The sequence below is a fragment of the Aulonocara stuartgranti genome (assembly GCF_965226115.1).
Source record: "Aulonocara stuartgranti genome assembly, chromosome: 14".
NCBI classification, from domain to species: domain Eukaryota; kingdom Metazoa; phylum Chordata; class Actinopteri; order Cichliformes; family Cichlidae; genus Aulonocara; species Aulonocara stuartgranti.
In genome coordinates, this window is record NC_138950.1 from 14,290,873 (window position 1) to 14,311,852 (window position 20,980).

The 20,980-nt window shown below is 40.4% G+C and overlaps 1 protein-coding gene across 1 annotated transcript; it reads right to left on the minus strand.

Moving 5' to 3' along the window:
* Positions 1-11,657: 11,657 nt before the first annotated feature.
* On the minus strand, positions 11,658-15,628 carry LOC309688120 (extracellular calcium-sensing receptor-like; the record flags this gene model as incomplete). Its single annotated transcript, XM_082503595.1, has 10 exons — positions 15,591-15,628; positions 15,333-15,469; positions 14,730-15,024; positions 14,538-14,624; positions 14,185-14,454; positions 13,762-13,971; positions 13,388-13,663; positions 12,882-13,109; positions 12,672-12,795; positions 11,658-12,568 (listed from the first exon to the last, which is right to left on the minus strand). The coding sequence occupies exons 1-10, from the start codon at positions 15,597-15,599 to the stop codon at positions 11,658-11,660; spliced, it is 2,547 nt and encodes an 848-aa protein (XP_082359721.1). The 5' UTR covers positions 15,600-15,628.
* Between the last annotated feature and the right edge of the window lie 5,352 nt (positions 15,629-20,980).

Sequence of the window (20,980 nt, forward strand, 5' to 3'; positions counted from 1 at the left end):
AACAGGTGTCTGACTCTTTGGCGCCTTGGTTACAGTGCCAAAGGAGAACCAGGGTTGTTCTTATTTTCTTCAATCAGGGATGTCCTAGATTTACAAAGTGCTTTAAAATAAAGATCTTCTAAATTAATGAAATGCCATTTCTTCTACAGTTTACGGTTACTGTTATCTGTTTGTTATTCAAGAATTACAAATTAGACTGCATTGGCACATGGTATTGACGAAGGTAACAGTGAAGAAATTATATCCAATTTACAAGGCTATCCCGGTTACCATTTGGTGAGAACCGGGATAAACCCTGGACAGGTCACCAGTTTTACGCAGGGCTAACACAGAAAGACAGACAACTGCTCACACTCAAAACTATGGGCAATTTAGAATCACCATTTAACATAAACCCACTAACTGCATGTCTCTGGACTGTGAGAAGAAGCTGAAAAATCTGGCATGTAAACCGAAGGGGAGAATATGTAACCTGAGTTCTTCTAAGATGCACTTAGAGATACACTATATTACTCTGTTTGTATCCAAGAACACAATTGTTACGGTGGACCAATTATTGCTGAAGCCTGCGTTGTGATTTGAAAGCCACGGAGATGTTGTGTTTTCAGAAAATGTGCATAATTTATTTATTTATTTTTTTAACTCTTGTTACCTGCACACTGTGTCTGTGCGTCTGTAGCACTGTATGGCGTTATTTTTGTGCCACTATTCCGAGTGCACGTAAAACATTTTTGAGCGTACATAAAAAATTTTTTGCAGGTGCAAGTGTTGCATTTTGAGGAGAAATTTATTTTGAGCGAAGAGAAGCTGAATTTGAGTGAACAAAATTCATTGCTGCGTGCAAAAAATGTATTTTAGTGTTTGCTATTATCCATACACACACACACACACACAATAGCAGCCCCTCTCGCTCAGTTTTTGCATTTGCGCTCACTCGCAATGTGTTGCTTGCGCTCTCAACATTTCTGCCCGTGCGCGTTCAGCTCTTTCTGTACACCATTATATTTGTGCCACAAAACCGGCCAAACACAGACTTGGATGCAAAAAAATCTGATTGGCTGTTCTGATCCATTTTGTCCAAAACTCAAACGAGGCAGTGGCGAAGGAACACAGAGTGGTGGAGTTTTGCTGTTGTTGATACTCTCTCTTACTCTCTCTCCTGCCTGGGTAGAACTAATTATGGGTTTCTGCTTTGGCCCACACACCTGCGGTTCATCTTCCCACCTGTGCCTCATTATCTCTGTGTTCCTGTTGCTAATTAAGACAATGAAGCGGTGCTAATCATCGCTGGGTTGTTGTATGATTAGTGTCAGTGTAGCCCCGGCTCTAAACTACTCTTCGTTCTTGTTTGTATCTTGCATATGAACTAACTTGTATTGTCTTTGAAAACAGGCCTCCTGGACCTGTCACTTACAAACCCAAGCAATTGAAAGTGAGTTGGAGCGCGGCTTGCAGATCGCAGTGTGTGGCTGAAGAGGAGCAAGAGTGACCTACCCTGTTTTCCCCCTTTGGATTTCCTGGAGTCCCCAACCCCAGCACTCTTGTATATGTCACACCTGCTTGTGTTTTCAAAACCCTAAAAGAAACTCCTCTAAATGATCCCAAGCATCCAGTGAAAGAAACTTACAGAAAAAGAAAATGGTCCATGAATGGCCCAGCCAATTGCCTGATCTGACTCCAAATGAAAATCTATGGAAAAACCTACGGGCGGCCATGGATCCTTCAGGATTTGCAGACTTTTTGGTTTTTGTGGAAGAATGGGCCAAAATCACACTTAAGGAATGCATTTGAGTAGAGGACAGGAGAGACAGATGAAGACAGATGTCTCCTGTGTGGAGCTGTCCCCAACAAAGGCTTTTTCTACAAAGTATTAAATACATTTCAGTTTTCAGTCATTTTTCTCTGTCATTTCTCATTATTACACAAAACGTGATTTATGGACATCTATGCATCTTTGCATGTGTGGATTGGATTGGTTATCAGGTGAGAATCATGCCGATACCTTTAGAAATTGATTTACTTACAAAATTGATCACTTTTTTATCTGCTTAATTTGTTATGGAATAATTCATGGATAGACCTCACATGGATACAAAATGGTTTATCATTTAATTGTTCATATTAGTGTCTAAAACTGGGCTGTATGTATAAATGTTATGTCATTTCTTGTTTGAAATAAAGATGAAAGTGTGCCTGCCAGAAGCCTTCAAAGTAGCCTGCTGTGAGCAACTCTAGGATGTTTTTAACTACTCTGTCATTAAAAAAAAAACATCCATGAGTCCAAGCAGCATGTGTGGTGGTAGCTACCCAATGCAGCCCGCTGTTCCGCAGCTCGATTGGCATTTGCTAGAGAACAGCAGAACTGCCACGCCTTTGAGTGGACCATTTTCTCAAAAACATGAATAGGTTCAGGGTAAGCATATGTGACAGGTGTGAATGAACTGGATGCTTGCCCTGGTGCAAGTACTGCCTGTAACATTATCCATCATGACTGATTTGGCTATGGGTCAGTGATGAGATTACTTGTGGAGGAATATTGTTGCAAAGTTTTACATATGTTCCAAGGATATGTCTTGGAAGATTTTGAAAGAATCAGAATGAAATCCTCCAACCCACCGTCAAAGGGAGTGTGCCCTGGGTTCATCCAGTTCCTGGATGAAAAAGGTAGTTATGCCATTGACTGGCTCATCCCCAGCACGTCATCAGGACCATTCCCAGGTACTGTTGGGATTACATATAGACACGTTGGAGCAATACACACTGCTGAGCTACTTTATGACAAATTAATTTATCAAGATACAATAGTCCCTTAAATTTTGAGGCGAGTGTTGTTGTAATTTGGTGCTGTAAAAATAAAATTGAATTGTGTAAAATGTAAGAATAACATTAGGTAAAAACTCTCAGTACACGATAAAAAAAAAATGCTTCAGGGCTTCTGGTTATGGCATCTATCTGAACGGCAGCAAAACTTCGGGCTCCGAGCTTTACATCCTCTCATCGATTTTCTGCCGCAGCTAAAGCCATATTTCTATTGGCACTTGTCCCAACACAAGCTTCTGCTCCGACCCAGCCAGTCAACATGCCGCTTAACCATATAAGACATAGACATAAGCCTAAAACAGTTGGAAAGGAAGGATCAGATGATGATGGTAGCAACGAATATGAAACCGAGAAAATGGAAGAAACTAGTGTTCTGGCCACAACTCAGTTGCTGAAAACACACTTCACTACTCAACTGCATGAAGTTATAACATCAAACTAAGAAATAAAGGACGCAAATGGGGTCTTGTCAGAGAGGCTTACCTCAGCTGAAACCCGTATTAGTAAAGTTGAAGACAACATCTCCTCCCTTACAAGAAAAGAGGCTTCCCTTCATAAGAAACTTCAGGAACTCCTACTAAAGGTGGACGACCTGGAAAACAGAAGCCAGACATCAATGTTCCCTCTAATTTTCCATGTGTCTGAGCGAACACACAAACTCCCTGAGCGATCCCTTGGACCACTGTGAGCGACATCAGACGTGTGCACTGTGGTCACGCCAGCATCGAATCCATCCAAGTTACATGGTTTATTAAGATAATCAAATTACAGCATTTACATTTATGTTCGACTACTTTTAATTAACTGCTTTAGCCTACTTACAATGAAAATGTAAAACAAAAATGTAGTCATTGACCTGTGTCGTATGTTAACACTATTGGAAGTAAAAATAACTTGAACCCCAATTTTGAAAACACAACTTTCTTCTTCTTTTTTTATAAAGCTCTGACTTGTATTATGAGTATGAGTCTGTGGTCTGGGAGAGAGTCCTGTAACTCTCTGTCTGCAAAATACAGTATACAAAAACCAGTGTTGAACAATTAATTATATAGCTACTTCTTCAAAAAAGTAACACAGTTTGGCAAACAACAAAGTTTTTTGCAGCTATTTTTTTTAAATGCAGCCAAGGCGTTTGGCGTTAAACATTTCAAAATATTTACAGAACGAGATCAGGTGTTCTGCATCAATTTTGATGCCACACAAATTATTTGTGCCACTCCAAAAAAATATTTCTGTCCACTATGAGATAAAGGAGAACAACAGCCTGATACCTGCAGGCCTGACAAAAGGAGATGTATCACTCCTATTATGTAACAGAGCGAAGGTGATTTTATTTCCACAGTGTTTTTAAAGGAGGGGAACCTTCCCTTCCCTGGATGACATCCCCCCACACTGAAATATTAGCAGTCCCTGCTAATGCTCCATCTCCCTGTAACGCTCTGGTGGAATCCCACGCGTGGTCCTAGTGGACCGTCTAAGGGACATACCTGACTCACTCTGGTGAGGTGACACACAGTCCCCATTTCTGTTTTATTAAACCTGAAGCAGAAGTATAATAATATGCGCCCTTCTGTCCCATGCCACAAAATAATCCATTTCACGTCCCAATAGCATAGCTATCCGGAAGCCATTAGGTCCTAAACTGCACCTAGCTGCTACTGTGGGGATACTTCCAGGCCTAACCTGGATTTCGTGCTTAATCCCAAGCACTGCTGCCTAGCAGCAAACCATTACCCCACGTCCCGCAACCCTGCAGCTGACCTCCCATGGCAACCTAGGTTGGACGTTCCTTATTCACTCTTCTTGTGGCCAAACATACCTGCGCACACTATCCATACCCATCTGCTCAGTGGTCCTTGGCTTTGGCTCCAACGGTCTATCCTCCATCTTCTTATTTGGCCTATCCTTTTTAAACTACAGCTGGGGCACCAGAATACACACACATCATCAATTTTACTATTCCCCTGACTAACCCAACTGCTCTTGACTCCGTATTCTGTCGACAACGCCAATTATGTAACGGAGCGAAGGTGATTTTATTTCCACAGTGTTTTTTAAAGGAGGGAAACCTTCCTCCAAACGGACAGAGCAGTGGAGCCGCCAAGGGAAAGCACACGAATAAAAACTGTATAGTTAAAATATAATTTATCATATTTAAATAGTTAAAAATATAAAATGAATTAAAACAACCCTGGCCAGGGGACAACACAATAAAAATCAATAAAACACAACAGTAAAAGTCCAGTGGCGTCCGCCACGGTATAAAAGTCACGAAGAATTAAAAATCCAGTGAAGTGGTGCAGAAGGGAAACCCAGCGGCGTCCTCGCCTTCCTCTCCGCATTCTGTGCCCCGGTGCGCTAAAGAAAGGGAGGCAGCGGCAGTCACTACTCTTTTAGGCAGCTTTCATTCGTTAAAAGGGGACAAGTCAAAAGACTTACCCCAGGTGGGCAGAGCTCTCAACTTCGCCCGCCGCTTCTCTGTAACCGCCAAGCTCCACCAGTCCCATCTGTCACTGAGCACTCTCTGTAAATTACCACTCGCTCCTTTCCTCTCAGGTGTGTCCAATTAGTAAAACGGGAAAAGGGCGCAGTCTCTCCAGGACAAATTGACGGTATAACCAAAACATGCAATCTAAATAAAACACTGCACAAAATATGACCAAAACATGCAATATAAAAAATAAGCACACTTCACATTAAAATACAGCAAAGCAAAACAACATCCGTCCTTCCCTGGATGACACTGTAACACCTGTAACATTCAGCAGTCGCCTCATTGTTCTGACGCACACAAGAAAACTATTGACTACACTACACACTAACACAAGATTTGTGCTAAACGTCGCAAATCTCTCACATCTCAAAACACCGCCGTCACTCCTAAAACTTCCCCCCGTTTCTTAACAACTTGCCATATCATTTTTTGATTGGTTGACATGGTACTTTTTTCGACCAATAGGAAATGGTGGGGGTGTTTTTGGTTTTGCTTTTGCTCAAAGGCAGAGAGTGTATTCGTGCCTTTTTTCTTATATAACGTTTCTTCCCGCAGTAAATATAAACAACGATAGTATTCAGGAAGAAAACCAAACATTGCATATATTTTATATTTTGACTCTGGTTTTACGTGGCCTATCAACACAATTTAAAAACTGGTATAAAGTCCACACTTTTTCCGTCAATTGTTCCGTCTGTCCTGCTCACATCTCCAATGGTTGCACACGTTGTCATTAACGTGGCTTCACTCCACATCAGCCACGCCGCTTTGCTAGCTAAAACACCGGCACATAAGGACGCTGTCATAGCCTGTCGGTGACTAGCTGCGTATATACGAATGTGAATCGCATTATTGGCTGGACTATGAGGTGGCATTGTTCCATACGGGAGCAGCCAGTCACTTACTGACTAGCACTGCAAAACAGAATAGTAGAAGTTTTAATTTTAATTTCAATTCAGGTTAGAGTTTTTCTTTGTGCACAATGCAGATTTTCTTTGCGCAGAGACTGTGCCAGCAGTGTGCAATTGCGCACGTGCGCAGCTTAGAGGGAACATTGCCAGAGATTCAACCTGAGACTTGTCAGATTACCTGAGAGTGCTAAACAAGGGGAAATCACATTTTTGCACGTGTGTTCCCATCTCCCCCCATCATCGAGCGAGCACATAGACTACAAGGCCAAAATATCGCAAACGGCTCACCCTGAGTGGTCATCATGAAGTTCTTGAATAATCAAGACAAGTTGAGGGCGATGAGGGCAGAAAATTAATGAACAACAGACACCATGTGATGTTCTTCCCTGACCTGTTGACAGAGCTTCAGAAAAAGTGGAAACAATATAACCAGGTAATTTTCCGTCACAGCTACTGGCACCTCTTTCACACACCAGTGGCAGTGGAAGAAGTCAACTAAAAGGTGCAGTTCTGATGAACAATTTCAGCTTGTTCACCTTTCACCCACAATACCCCCTTTCAGTCCCAAAACACAGTTACGCTAGCATGCAGTGCGCGCACTGTGTGTAAGCATTCTCCACGACACTGCGCATCAGCATGTCGCCCGTCAAACTGTCACTGTCCTGCAAAACTCTGGTTGGAACTTCATCACCCACCCACCCTACAGTCCTGACTTCGCACCCAGTGACTACGACCTGTTCCCAAAGTTGAAAGAACATTTATCTGGAAGCCGATTCTGTGGCGGCGAGCGGGTATGACATAGGCATTGTAAAACTGCCACTGGGTCTACAAAAATGCATCGACCAAATTGACGATTATGTAGAAAAATAAGTCTTCGAACTTTAAAATGATGTAAATATTATGGAAAATAAATGGTTGTTTGTATTAAAATAATCTAAAATAATAGGAGGCCTTACTTTTGGGATTGCCTTCGTAATTTAAACAAATTCAGAACATCCAGACATGGCTCAAAAATTGGATTATTTGCAGATGACATTGTTTTAATGCTGTCCAAATTGAAGAGTTCAGTTCTCCAGCTACTCAAAACAATTAACTCATTCAGCAGCATCTCCGGTTATAAAATGTATTAATCCAAATTGGCCATTCTCTTCTTTACACATTCTGAAAGAATTAAACCATCCATTTAATCAATTTTTCAAGTTGCCAAAGACAGCCTTACCTATCTAGGTATAAAAATGACTCCAAAAATAGATGAATTGGTATATGCAAACTACACTCAAGCAATTAGCTCTGTTGTACAATCAATCAATAGATGGTCTATGGTGCCAATCTCTCTGTTTGGACACGTAAACATACTCAAGATGAGTGTTTTCCCACATTTCTTGATCTTTTCCAAGCCATTCCTCTCAGCCCACCAGATGACTTCTTCACAAAGATAAAAACAATCTTCAATAAATGTATCTGGAATAACAGACAAGCCAGATTATGCCTATCGTTACTATATCTTCTGTATGATAGAGGGGGCCTAGGTATACTAGACCTCAAATGGTACTATTGGGTTGCCCATCTCTCTACAGCCAAGTTATCTTGGGTGAAATTTAGAAAGGACAAGCACTACCTCCTTACTGCTCAATTCTTACCTGTATTCAGGAAAATATAAAGATTTGATGTGCTTCAATGACTTGACACAGAAATTTGGCATTCCTCCTAAACATTTTTTAAAATTTCTTCAAATCAGAAGCTTTATTTCAAAAACTCAAAAATCTCTAACACTGTCTACTCTAAACTCATTAGAGGACACTGAAATAAACAACCACCAAAGGAAGGGCGTAATATCCCACTTTTATAGTAACGTTAGACACGGCTCTCAAACATTCTCATGGTGTCAAGGCTTAAAATGTAGTATACCATAGAGGAATGGCAGAAAGCCTGCTTGAAAGCCCAAACACAATCATTAGCCAATTATATTGGATTAGTTTAAAGTAGGTGTTTATAGAGAACATATGTAACTCCAACACTGTTAAACAAATTTGATCCTAACATTCCAGACATATGTGTTAATTCAAGTTCAAGTTCAAAGTTTATTCGCCACATGCAGTGGCAGGTTGCCCTGCAGTGGAATGAACCCACCCCCCGACCTTACACATACAACACAGACATCACATGGGGATACAAGTCAGAGAACGGTTGCATTACAGAAAAAACACTGAAATGTACACTACAATGGGAAAGGTACAAGAGGAAAAAAAGAGACCTCTACTCATGCTGGGCTACAGGAGGACAGCATGAGAACAGGAAACAAAAAAACTCCTCTGCACAGAAAAGCACATAAATGTCCACAGTACAACATTATAGAGCACGTGACCAGCAACAGGGTTGGGTAGGGGATAAGGAGTAATCCCAGGCAACACAACAGTCATCCTGCCACTGCGCCGACTCTCCAGCGCGGGCCCAGACCCACCTCGTGTTCCCAGGAGGCAACAAGCATCGAAGGCATTGGAAGGGGAAGGGAAATGTGTGAGTGCTTATCAGTGTAAGTGTATGTGTGTGAGTGTCCATAGTTCAGCTGAGACAGTGTCCTTCGCCCTATCAGGCTAAGTAAACAGTCTGCTAGCCAATCCAGGTGGCCTTGCATGGGATGGGAAGAATAGTCATCACACAGTCGTTATCAGGAAGTTTTTGTTCGGCTCCAGCCCCAGCTGGTGCCATGGTGTCCGCATGTTGATGTTGTCAATTTTCTTTTTATGCGAGCAGCTCAGAAGAGAAGAATTTCAAGCTGTTCTTAACACTCCGACACTGGTCTCTCAATCTCCGGTTGGAGAGCCGCAAGCCTCCCCATGATGGTATCAAACTTCTGTTCCATGGTGTTATCATTCTTTTGATTCTGAGACCCCACAACTGCAGTGAGCCGTTCTGCGATGTGATCCAACTTTCGCTCAAGGGTCTCATTTTGAGTAGGCCTCTCTTGGATGTATCCCAACATACACTCAATGGTGTTGTTTTGAGTCTTCACAGCAGCTGTAAGCGTCTCCAAGGTGTTAACCACACTGCGTTCGTTGTGAGAGGTCGCGTCTCGTCCTGTCGCTTCGATTCCAGCGGGCAGCTTTGGGGAGGTTTGAACAGCCGGTTCCACTCTCTTATTTCTCCGATAAGTCAGGGCCAATCCAGCTCCAATCAGCAAGAACCCTGTTATCATGGTTCCGAATATGCAGACAGCCTCAGATCTCAAAATGGTGGAGCATTGCTCAAACTCTTATAGCCTCTGGTTCTCCCACCTTATCATAATAGCCTAAACATTCACATGCTTTTCTCTCACACGGCGCCTAAGCTACGACCTTGGCTCCCCGTTTATCTGCTCCTGCTGAGTTGGGGCAGAAAACTCCAGTATATTCTGTTCTCTTCTAATCAGACAAATAAGGCGATGACTTTCTGCAAACAGTATTTCTTATAACATCATAAAACAATATCATTCATCCACAATAAATCAGCAGTCTAATGTAATGCAAATCAGTTTAACGAATGCAATAGTTATCAGCTTCTTCTAATTCAGGAGAATAATGCAAACTAAAACTACATAATAATTCACAATCTTTAATTAGGGGTATAACATGGCATAAAATAATATTATAATCTAACAGTAGATATCTTCAGCGTCCTCGATCAACAGTCCCGCCAGGCACATGACCCTCCAGTTCTGCCACCCATCCATCGTGTATCCGGCAGGGAAAGTCCCTCCAGGGCACTCGGGCTCTCCCGAGCCCAGACTCCTTGTTGAGAAAAGGGTGTCAATAGCATTCAGAGACCAGTTGATCAAATCCATAATTCTCTTTTAGGTTTTAGAGAACGACAGTGAGAGACTGTTCGAGGGAAAGTAACACACACGAGACAAGACAAGGACAAGAGGCTAATTGTGGGGACAAAGGCACACTAATGCATTGCCTGTGGGAATCTTCTGAAACCCAAAGGTTTTGGAAAGAAGTCTTAGATGTAATTGCGCATATTACAAGTGTTAAGCTGAATCCGTGTCCTAAATTATGTATTCTAGGGATCTTCCCCACTGAAATGCAATCTACTGCTTGTTACAAGCAAAATACATATAGCCAAATCTCGGAGATCCATTACTAGACCACATTTGAGAACTTGGCTGTTGACTTTGTCCAAATCCCAAGCTTTAGAGAAACTTACTTTTTTGATTAAGGGTAAACATGCTTACTTTAAAAAGATGGGGAAAAAAAGTGGGGAAATTTTTTGTCTTTTTTTCGAATATCGAGCGATGACCGACAATGAACAGATATGACTGTACCCATTTAATTTGCATGGGAGATGTGCTGTTGTGGTTTTTGAAGATAGCCTGAGGAGCTTGCATGTGCTGGACTGTTCAATGGTAGGACAAGAGATGGAGATGTTAGATTGATTGCAATGAAGGAAGACACAGCTCATTGCTACAGCCGTTTTATCGGATCTCTCTCTCACTGACTTGGAATCTTCGGACTAAACTCTAGCCTGAAGCCCTGGGGAAACCAACTTAAAACGTATTGTCTCACTGTGTGTTCTTTTAGCACTGTCTGTTTCCTTGTTTGTTTGGGGGTTTTTTTGTATGTGTGTTTTTTTTTTAATAATATGAGGCCATATTTCCATGAGTGAGTGTATATATCAGTATGTGTGTATACACAAGCTGGCTATACTTGGTGAGTGCACACTATTATTATCTACTTAATTTTCTATTTATTTTTACATATTTTATTTTATTTATTGATTTTATTTTGTTCTCTGTCTACCTCATTTAAATCATTTTCTTTAATCATGCTTTAACTTCAAATGCCACTAAATTCTGCACTGAGGCTCTTCCAAATAACTGTTGGGAGAAACCTCTAAACATCCTGTCACCGGGTGAAAAAAACCCTCCTCTATCGTCACAGTACCATCAATCAGAATGCGCAATTCAAATCAGGTGAGATTCAAACAGGTCAAGCAAGAAAGCAAGAAAGAAAATAGCTGCTATGATATGTATGAATGCATAATAGTGAAAGCCAAATGTCTCAATTGCTTGTAATCCAAAATTAGCGCTCAAAAATGAAAAATCCTTGTATTTAAAAGTCGCTAAAACCATATACTCACTGCAGATCACTGAAGGTGACCTGCAGTTTTTGAACCGGTCATATAGTTTAAAATTCTAACAACCTTGCATAAAATTCATTTATTTGAAAAATGGGTCAAAGCTTCTTTGTATCTACTATTTCTGTTGTTGATACTTTCAAATTCATATAAGAGTATTATAAACCCTAGTCAATATACATCACATTTAGAAAGACAAGATATACAAGTATAAGCAATATGAGTCTTGCATGAATCTAATTATTTATATATTCATGATTTATTAATTTATATGTATTTATTTTCATGCATGCATTTTAATTTATGTGGAAACATTTTTACGATTCAGCACCACGACCCATTAAGGCCTTTTTTGTGTTGATCTCCGGTCTCATCAGGATTATGTAACATTTGGGTCCAAACAGTGTGATCAAGAGTCCAAAACTTGAGGCCAGGATGGCAAATACCTCCACTGCATCTGCATAATTTCCCGGTGAGCTGATATACACAGGAACAAAGGCCACCCACACAGCACAGAAGATTAGCATGCTGAATGTGATGAGCTTGGCCTCATTAAAACTATCAGGGAGATTCCTTGCCAGGAATGCAATAAGAAAACTGAGGACAGCCAAAATGCCAATATAACCCAATAACACTGCAAAACCCACAGTGGACCCAACTGTACACTCATAAACAATCTTATCATTTTGGTATTGGGTGTTTTTATATGGAGTTGGAGAGGAAGAAACAAGCCAGGTAGTGCAGATGGCTGCTTGAATAGATGTAAGGCACAGAACTGTTCCTCTCTGCTGCGTAACACCAAACCACTTCAGACTGGTTCCCCCTCCTGGCTTGGAGGCTTTGAACACAGCCAGAACAACTATGGTTTTTACCAGGATGCATGAGACACACAGCACAAAGCTGATGCCAAATGCTGCATGTCTGAGTTGGCATGTCCACATCCTGGGTCGTCCAATAAACAGCAGTGAACAAAGGAAACATAACTTGAGTGACAGCAAAAGCTGAAAACTAAGTTCTGAATTGTTGGCACGTACTATGGGTGTTCTGCGATGGTAGATAAAGATCCCTAGAACAACAGTACATATAAATGTTCCCAGTAATGAGGCTGCTGTCAAACAAATACCCAGAGGCTCAAGGTAAGAGAGGAACTCGGTCTTCTTTGGCACACATTGGTCACTCTGGGGGTTTGACCAAAAATCCTCTGGACAACTGGTGCACTCCAAGGAGTCTGATAAATAGGAAAAAGATGAAGAAAGGGGAGGATGGTAAAATGCATATTATAGTTAATATGAATTAAATTAAATATGGCATGTTGAAAGATAAACACTTACTGCTCTTATTAGTGACTTTTCCCTCAGAACAAGGGATGCAGTCAAAACAACATTTAGGTTCCCCCTTCTTTCTCACCATGTGGGTACCAGGTGGACAGCTCTCACTACATACTGATCGAACTGGCTGTTGGACAAACTTAAATATTACTTACTAGAATGAAATTCACTGTACATGTGACAAAAGGTAAAGTCTGAAAAGCCATTTATGACCTTTTTTGATTGAAAGTTCCAGAAGATTTTGTCTTCATCAAGTATGATTTCTTCATCTTTGAAAGTTGACCTCTTAACCTCACCCACATTCTGAACTTTAGTGCTTCCATCAGGGAGCCACAACCAGTTCATAACATCATAAATTGGCACCACATCACCATTTTCATCAAATGACACTTGATCACCAAATGGAGTGGAGAAATTTACCCTTTCCAAGTAATAAAGAAGCTGTTAAAAATTATAAATTAATAAATTATAAAAGTAATATATAAGAAATAGATTTCAAAGTACAGGCAAATTAAATCTAGCACTTGTTATACCTGTACATATAAATGCATTAAAATCCAATTCTAAATTAAACACGGGACGTCTCTAATCGCCATATATATGCATATAAGTTAATGTGCTCTATTATAAATAACATATCCTACAGGGTGCATCTTGTTCTGAAAGTAATTATAGAACAAATGATTTACTCATAGATGGAGTATAAACAAATATCACACCTGCCATGGCTCCAGTGATTGTAAAGTGCCACAGCTGTGCCCACTGAAAGGCCCTCTTCTTGGCTTGCACTGCAGCATGTCATCAAGGGCATATGCCAGAGCATAAACAGCTTTGTACACATTGTACTCAGGCCGGAGGTTGGAAACGTCCAAGAACTTCGTATTCACATTTTCTAGATCTTCCTGTCCAGTGCATAGTGCACCTCCACCTTCCATCCAGCCTGGTGGAGCTGGAGAAAATCTGCACTGGAATGTGAATTCCCAAAACTGATTCACCTGAAATATGTTATTGGCGAATTTTTATTTTATGCTTTGTTTTAACATTGACAACAAAAAATTCTTGCAACTACCACAGTAAATTTTTAAACTCTCACCATGCTGTTTCCATAGTTATTATTGTGATGTAGATCAGGACGTATTTTTAATAGGAATTCCCTGAGCCCTGGTATTTCTCCTCGTCGAATAGCAATGCCCAGTGTACCACCCAGGTATGGCATGAGCTCAGGTGTTTGGAGCACAGCACCTGTTGCTGTCCAGCCTTCACTGGCCAACCACTGTAGGCCTGTTACATTCTGCTTGGCTACCTGTGCATTATATATTACCAAATGTAAGAAGTGATCATTCCACAAATACTTTGGTGACATTAAGATGTGACTGAAGTATTTCCTGATGTTAAAACTTATTCTATACCATTTGTGTTCTGTATTAATTCAAATAAAAATGTAATACATCTTTTACACAGAGTAGAGATGCAGATTTTCATAACAAGAAATAATCAGATTCTTTTAAAATTGCACCTCTTCTATAAGGTTTATCATGTGACTCAAATGTACAAAGGCAATGACCACACGAGCTGTTGATTTTTTCATCACATCCACAATCCTCCTCAGTTCATCTGTGTCTTTGTCCCAGGGTAAAACTTCAACGTAGGCAAGGCAACCTTCTCCAGACAAACTGAGCTCGGATTGTAAGGATCTGGCTGCATGAAGTCCATAATCATCGTCAGTGATGAGCAGACCTGCCCAAGTCCAGCCAAAATGTTTTAGGATCTGAATCATAGCACGTACCTAAGTGAAAACAGATTAAAACATGAGTGCTGCTGATCAGCTGCTGTTGACGTTTTGTATTTGTCCTGATTGATTTTTTTAACCTGGAAAGCATCACTTGGGATCGTCCTAAAGAAGGATGGATACTTTTGACGGTCAGTCAAACAGGAACATGTGGCAAAATAACTCACCTGTGAAAACCACAGACAATATATTGTACATTATTTTTGACATTGAATTTACAGTTAAATCAATATAACCATAAATAATATTCTATGGTTAAACTGAAAACTTACCATGGGTACTCTGTACAAACCTAAGACGCTGGAGATAGCAATAGAACGTGTAGAGGAAGTTTCACCCACGATCGCTAGGACTGGAGGTTTTCCAACACATGTATTATGTAATATAATTTGTTCCTCTTGACCACTGGCTAATGACAACGCTCCACGGAATCCAATTCTAAGTTCAGCACAGTTGTCATAAAGAGTGTATCCCACAGTCACATTAGGCAGCAAGTTGGAGTTGTTGTTGATCTCATCAACAGCAAAAGCCATGGTTTGTGCTTGCCTAAACCCCTGAACATAGAAACTAATAAAAAAACATTTTGATTTGAAAAATACATCATTAGAAAACATGTTACAAAGATACTCATACAAATAATTAAGGAAACTAAATAACAACAATTATAGGGATATTTTAATGAAAAAATAATCAAGAACAAGCTTCAGTCAGTATGCGTTATTCTGAGCGTCAGCGAAGAAAACAAAGTATAGTTACTTTAGACATAACATTTATATTTAAATTAGCATTAGGTTTGTCCCTGTTCTCTCTCTTTTTGTTGTTTCCCTGTCATATTTACCTTGTTTTACTTCCCTATTTCACCCTGTCATACTTACCCATGGCAAGAAGGCTGTTGTGGCTGTGAGGTAAAAGACAGGTCAGGAACACTTGAGAAAAAGTGGACTGGAAACAATCCACCCAGGATGACATCTCCACTCTTGTGCATTATGTTTAGATGAAATTGCCCCTGTAGCTGACATGAGGAGGGAAACACAGAAGAGGACATAGCATAAGAAAAGTAGGAATACAGCAAAATGAACAAGAGCAAATTACTTCGTAAAAATGAGCTCATGACAGCTTTCAGATTTTCTGACCTTAGTCATTGCATTTTATTGCATTGCCATTGCCTTTTATTGACATGAATCGTGCACACCGCCCTTCAGTGAAAATCAAGAAGAAAGGGCAGGGCTTAACCGTTTAAGACCTACCATAGAAAAGTCCGCAAGAGTTTACTTTATATTTTTACATGCTGTAGTGCCATTTTTGGGAGCATTTCAAGTTGCTATACATCAATACAACTGTTATAGCCCAAATTTTAATAATATGTATGCATTAAGTCCATAGTAACTACATAAATTGCAAAAAAGTGCAATAAACTATAAAAACTACAATCCTATAATGCAAATTTGCAAAACAAAAACAGCATGTGCATCAAAATAAACTATTTAAAGTAGTGCAATTTGAGTCCTAAGCATCCCAGAAACTATTCAGAAAAGCATAAAGTCAAACATAACTTTTAAAAACATCAAAAAACATCAGTATGGGCTTTTAAGGCCTACAAGTAAAAAGCTACATTTTCCGCGAAAATGACGTCACTTCCGGTTTCGGGCAGGTAATGTCGGACATGCGATTGTTTGCGCTGACGTCTATTTTAATGTAGGAAGTGTTATGAACAGCTGATCGGATCGGCAAAGCGTGTTTCTGGAATATTATGTTTTTGTTCCTGCAAGCGCTTTTTATGCAATTTTTGCAAAGCTATATGTGGAAGGAAACCGTGACCTAGGTCAAGCTGATGGCATAAGATGTATGTACAACTCCTCCGGTTTCATATGCAAAAAAATATTATTGTGCTAGCTTACGTGGTTCCGGTTCTACGGGGATTTAAAAATAGTTACGCAAAACGGAGCGTGCCCGCTCCGACCGGCTTTAAAGGGTTAAATACTGATCAGATATTACTTTTGTATCCAGGCAGATTTAGGTAAGATTAGGCAGATTTGAGTGTATTACTTCTCAAGATGACCTCAAGCTCACAAAAAATAATTTATTTTTGTCTATGGTTTCATTTTTGTTAAATATCATTCTGTTTTTCAATGGTTATAATAGAATAATGAATGTTGTGTTGGTTCAACCAAGACACCAGGTGCACATGGAGCAATATGTATTGTGGTGAGCTGGGAATCTTACAACAAAAGACCCACACAGAGATTGAGCCTGCAGTTCTACCCCAAGTCACGAGATTACACTAGCCGCTCCCAATACGCCATAATATCAAACTGTCACGGCTGGGAAGGCGAGCCGTGTGGTGTGGAGGAAGGAGGACCCAAGATGCAAGCAGTGGATGAAAATGCTAGTGAAGTTTATTTACAAGGTATAGTGGCAAACAAGCAGTGGGGCATGACAAATAACTGAGAACACCTAAACTGGGAGAACTAAAATAACAGACCTGGGAGCATACGACAAAGGGATGAGAGGATGAGAGGCAGAGAGGCAGACGACGAGCAGGACACCGAGTAACACAGACTGACACAGAGGAACACAGACGAACCAGCAACAGGCAGGAGAACACACAGGGCTTAAATACACACACCAGTAATCAGCGGATGAGAGACAGGAGGGCAACACAGCTGGGAGAAATCAGAGCTGATGGGACAGGGGAAACGTAAACTGAACACACTCACATCAGACAGAGACCTTCACAATAAAACAGGAAACTCTGACACGGGGAACCAAACAAGACACAGATCTAAACAGACAGCTTCACAAACAGATGGGTGACACCATAGACAGACAGAGACACAGACGCAGACTCAAAGGCAGACCGAATATAACACATAGAACTCAAACAATAATAATCATCATCATCATAATAAACTAGAAAATGATAATAAACTAAAAGCGCTGGGTCACCGACCCAGGACCATGACACAAACTGTAATTCATATTTAGCAAAGTTTATGGTGAATATCTCAACAAGCAATGTTTAAAAAAAAAACCCAAAAAAACAAAAGAGTCCAAATCCCAATAGTTTTTGACTGTAAAATTGTCATCATCAGAATTTTTTTATTCCATGAGTGAGTTTTTTTTTTTTAAATAATAATAATAATACATTTTATTTATAGGCCCCATTATAGACCGTCAAGGTTGCCTAACAATAGTACAAAATAAATAAATACATAAAATCACAAAGTAAATGAAAAAAAACAAGCATTAAAGTATAAAGGCAAGAATAAAAGCTAAACGAGGTAAATATAGGTTAAGACAGAATCATAATGAAGGCTAGGTAATTTTGAATAGATGGGTTTTAAGACGCGATTTAAAAGTGGTGAGAGAGTTTGTAGTCCGAAGATCTGGTGGAAGTGCATTCCAAAGTCTTGGGGAAGAACAACCAAAGGCTCTGCGTTCCAAGCAAGTGAGCAGGTGGAACAGACAGAACGGAAGTTGAAGAAGAGTGGCGTGTACGAGGGGTTAAGTATGTATGGAGAAGATCAGATATATGTGGGGGAGCAAGGTCACGAAGAGCTTTGAAGGTAAGAAGCAGGATCATGAAACTGAAACGGAGGTGAACTGGAAGCCAATGGAGCTGTTTAAGAACAGGTGTTGTATGTTCAATTTTTGGAGAGATTTATGAAGTAGGAATTTACCACAGAGAATTGAATTACAGTAATCGAAACAACATATGAGAAGAGCATTGACAAGAATGGTGGTACTGTTTGGAGAGAGTGAAGGACGAAGGCAGTTAATATTACGAAAATGATATTATTTATATGTGCTGTGAAGGAAAGAGTGCTGTCGAGGATGACACCAAGACTCTTAACTTGAAGGGAAGGTGTGACAACAGAGTGGTCAATGGATAATGAAAGACTTCTGGTTGGAACTTTAGTCAGTTTTGATTTGGTGCCTATTAGAATAAATTCTGTTTTATTGCCATTAAGTTTAAGAAAGTTGTGAGCAAAAACCAGACCTTGATTTCACTTAAACAATCAGAAATAGATGTGGGTGGGATAGTAGCTGTAGGTTTGGAAGATAAGTAGAGCTGGGTGTCATCTGCATAGCAGGGAAATTTGATGTTATATTTCTTGAATATATTACCTAGGGGTAGGAGATAGATAATAAAAAGTAAAGGACCCAGGACAGAGCCTTGGGGTGTACCGGAGTTAACTGGAGCAGATAGTGATCTGTGAGTGCGTAATTGAACAAACTGAATGGACAGAGAGATACGAGGTAAACCAGGCGAGTGCTGTACCATCGATGCCAAGAGATGTGTCACAGCCGGGCAGCCAACTCAAGGATTAGGATGCACACACCCAGGGCTGGACTGGGACAAAAAAATCAGCCAGGGCATTTTGACTAGCGACCGGCCCACCAGGTATTATAGGAAAATCCACAAAGCCAGGTGGCGCTCGGACTGGTCCCGCAGCTCTTCATGCTGGCGACGCACCTCCGCCGCCTGCTCCCGCTGGGCGGCCGCCATTTCGGCCACCCTCTGGCCCAGCTCCTCCCTTCCCTGGCTCCGATAAGGACCCGCCGTGCCGCCTCCTGGGTTTCGGCACCAATGTGGTGAGAACAAGGCACGACGGGACCACAGATCATCATTCAGAGCCATCTTTATTTACACTCACCACAACACAACACCACACACACCTGAGTCCCTGTGTTTTAACCTGGTGGGCGTGATTACGGATGCCGTGCAGGTGCGTCCATCCTCCCTGCACAGCACCGCAGACCACGCCCCACCACATATGTGTAAAAAAGATTTGTGTGTGTGTAAAAAAGATTTGTATGTGTAAAAAGAATTTGTGTGTGCGCAGTTCAAAAAAAGCGCCCCTCGGACAGCCAAACCCATCTGTTCTCTGATTGGATTGTTATATTTGTGATTGACATGACATTGACCAATCAGATGAAAGGAAGAAAAATAGGGTCAAAATTCGTACTTGTAACTTGCAGGGTTTTTTTTGGCTAAATCCACACACAAATCTTTTTTACGCACACACAAATTAATTTTACACATACAAATCCTGATTTACAAGTACAAAATATTTATGACCACAATTGAGCCCATAAAGCTAGCCAAACAGTAAAAACACAGTGAGTAAATACTTTGGCAATAAATTAAGGAGTGAGTACACAGAGAATGTGCTTCGGATGAAGCACGTGAAGATTATACTATGAAAAAATAAGTTATCTAATTTTTTAAAATTAAATTGCTATGCAGATAAGCTACTCAAACATACCACTGTGTGTTGGAACAGGAAGTGATACTCTACCGCAGAGAGAGTGAACACCAAGTGACAGCGCCACTCAAAGGAGTGCCAAAGAAAGAAAGGGGAAACGCAGACAACCTGATGAGGAACAAAGGAAAACACACACAATATATACACAGAGGGTAATGTACCATGTACCATGTACCAGTACCGTGACATCTATACCATTTATTTTGATTATTAAGTCAAACTATCATCATCATCATCATATGACTCCTTAATGTAGGGAATAAACCACACAAAATTTATGGGAAATTGGAGGAACAAGCAGGAACTATGTGAAACCTCACAATGTATATATAAATAAAAAGATTAATAACACAATTTAACTGTTGGATCATTTTTGAAATCCTGAAGCAATGCAATTTAGCCATGCGGCTCAATGTAAGGAGCTCTCTGATTGGTTGGACAGACACAGGCTGGATGCCTGGATCTACACTGCTGTTTGTGCTTATACCTTTGCCCTGCTAAGAATTGTGTGTGCTTGTACAAAGGCCATTCAGCTTCAGGATTTACTCTAACCAACGCGTATATGTGAAGAATGAAGAGACCCTGCAATGAAACAAAACTGAACCTCTGAGGGTGCACCTGTGGACTCAGTCTGACTACCTGTTGAAGGTGGCTAACATGGCTAACACTAGCATCACTGCATGTAACCCTGTTATTCCTTCCTCATTCCTTATATGAATGAGAGAACTGACAGAGGGACGTATTTGAATATCTTCTGTTCCACCTTTCCTAACCTGGAAGCTGAGGATGACTTAATCCTGACAAGGACACAAACCTCAGCACATATCATAGATGTTTCATTCTCTGTGCAGCAATTTCAGAGACGGATCGCAACAACCACTCATTAAGATCGTCGAGAAATCTGTCCCTTTCTGGCAACTGTGGAAACTTCAAATAAGAAGAATAAGAATCCATATGTAATGGTTTGTTTATTTAGAGAAAGTAATTCTGTATTATGTATAAGGCTAAATTTAATCATGGTGAGCCACACACGTGCATTGGAAAAGTATAAATGATTCACATTTTAACACAATCATGAAAAAAAAATGTAATAGAGTTTCAATAGAGTACCTAACTGTTTTTAATATGTTCTCCTAACTGTTTTACCATGTTCTCACTTTCATGGTGTGAATGGAAAGAATTTTTTTAAAGGTTCAATATATTTGGTTAAATGTATAATATGTAATAATTTGTTTTTCTGCATTAACTTTTCT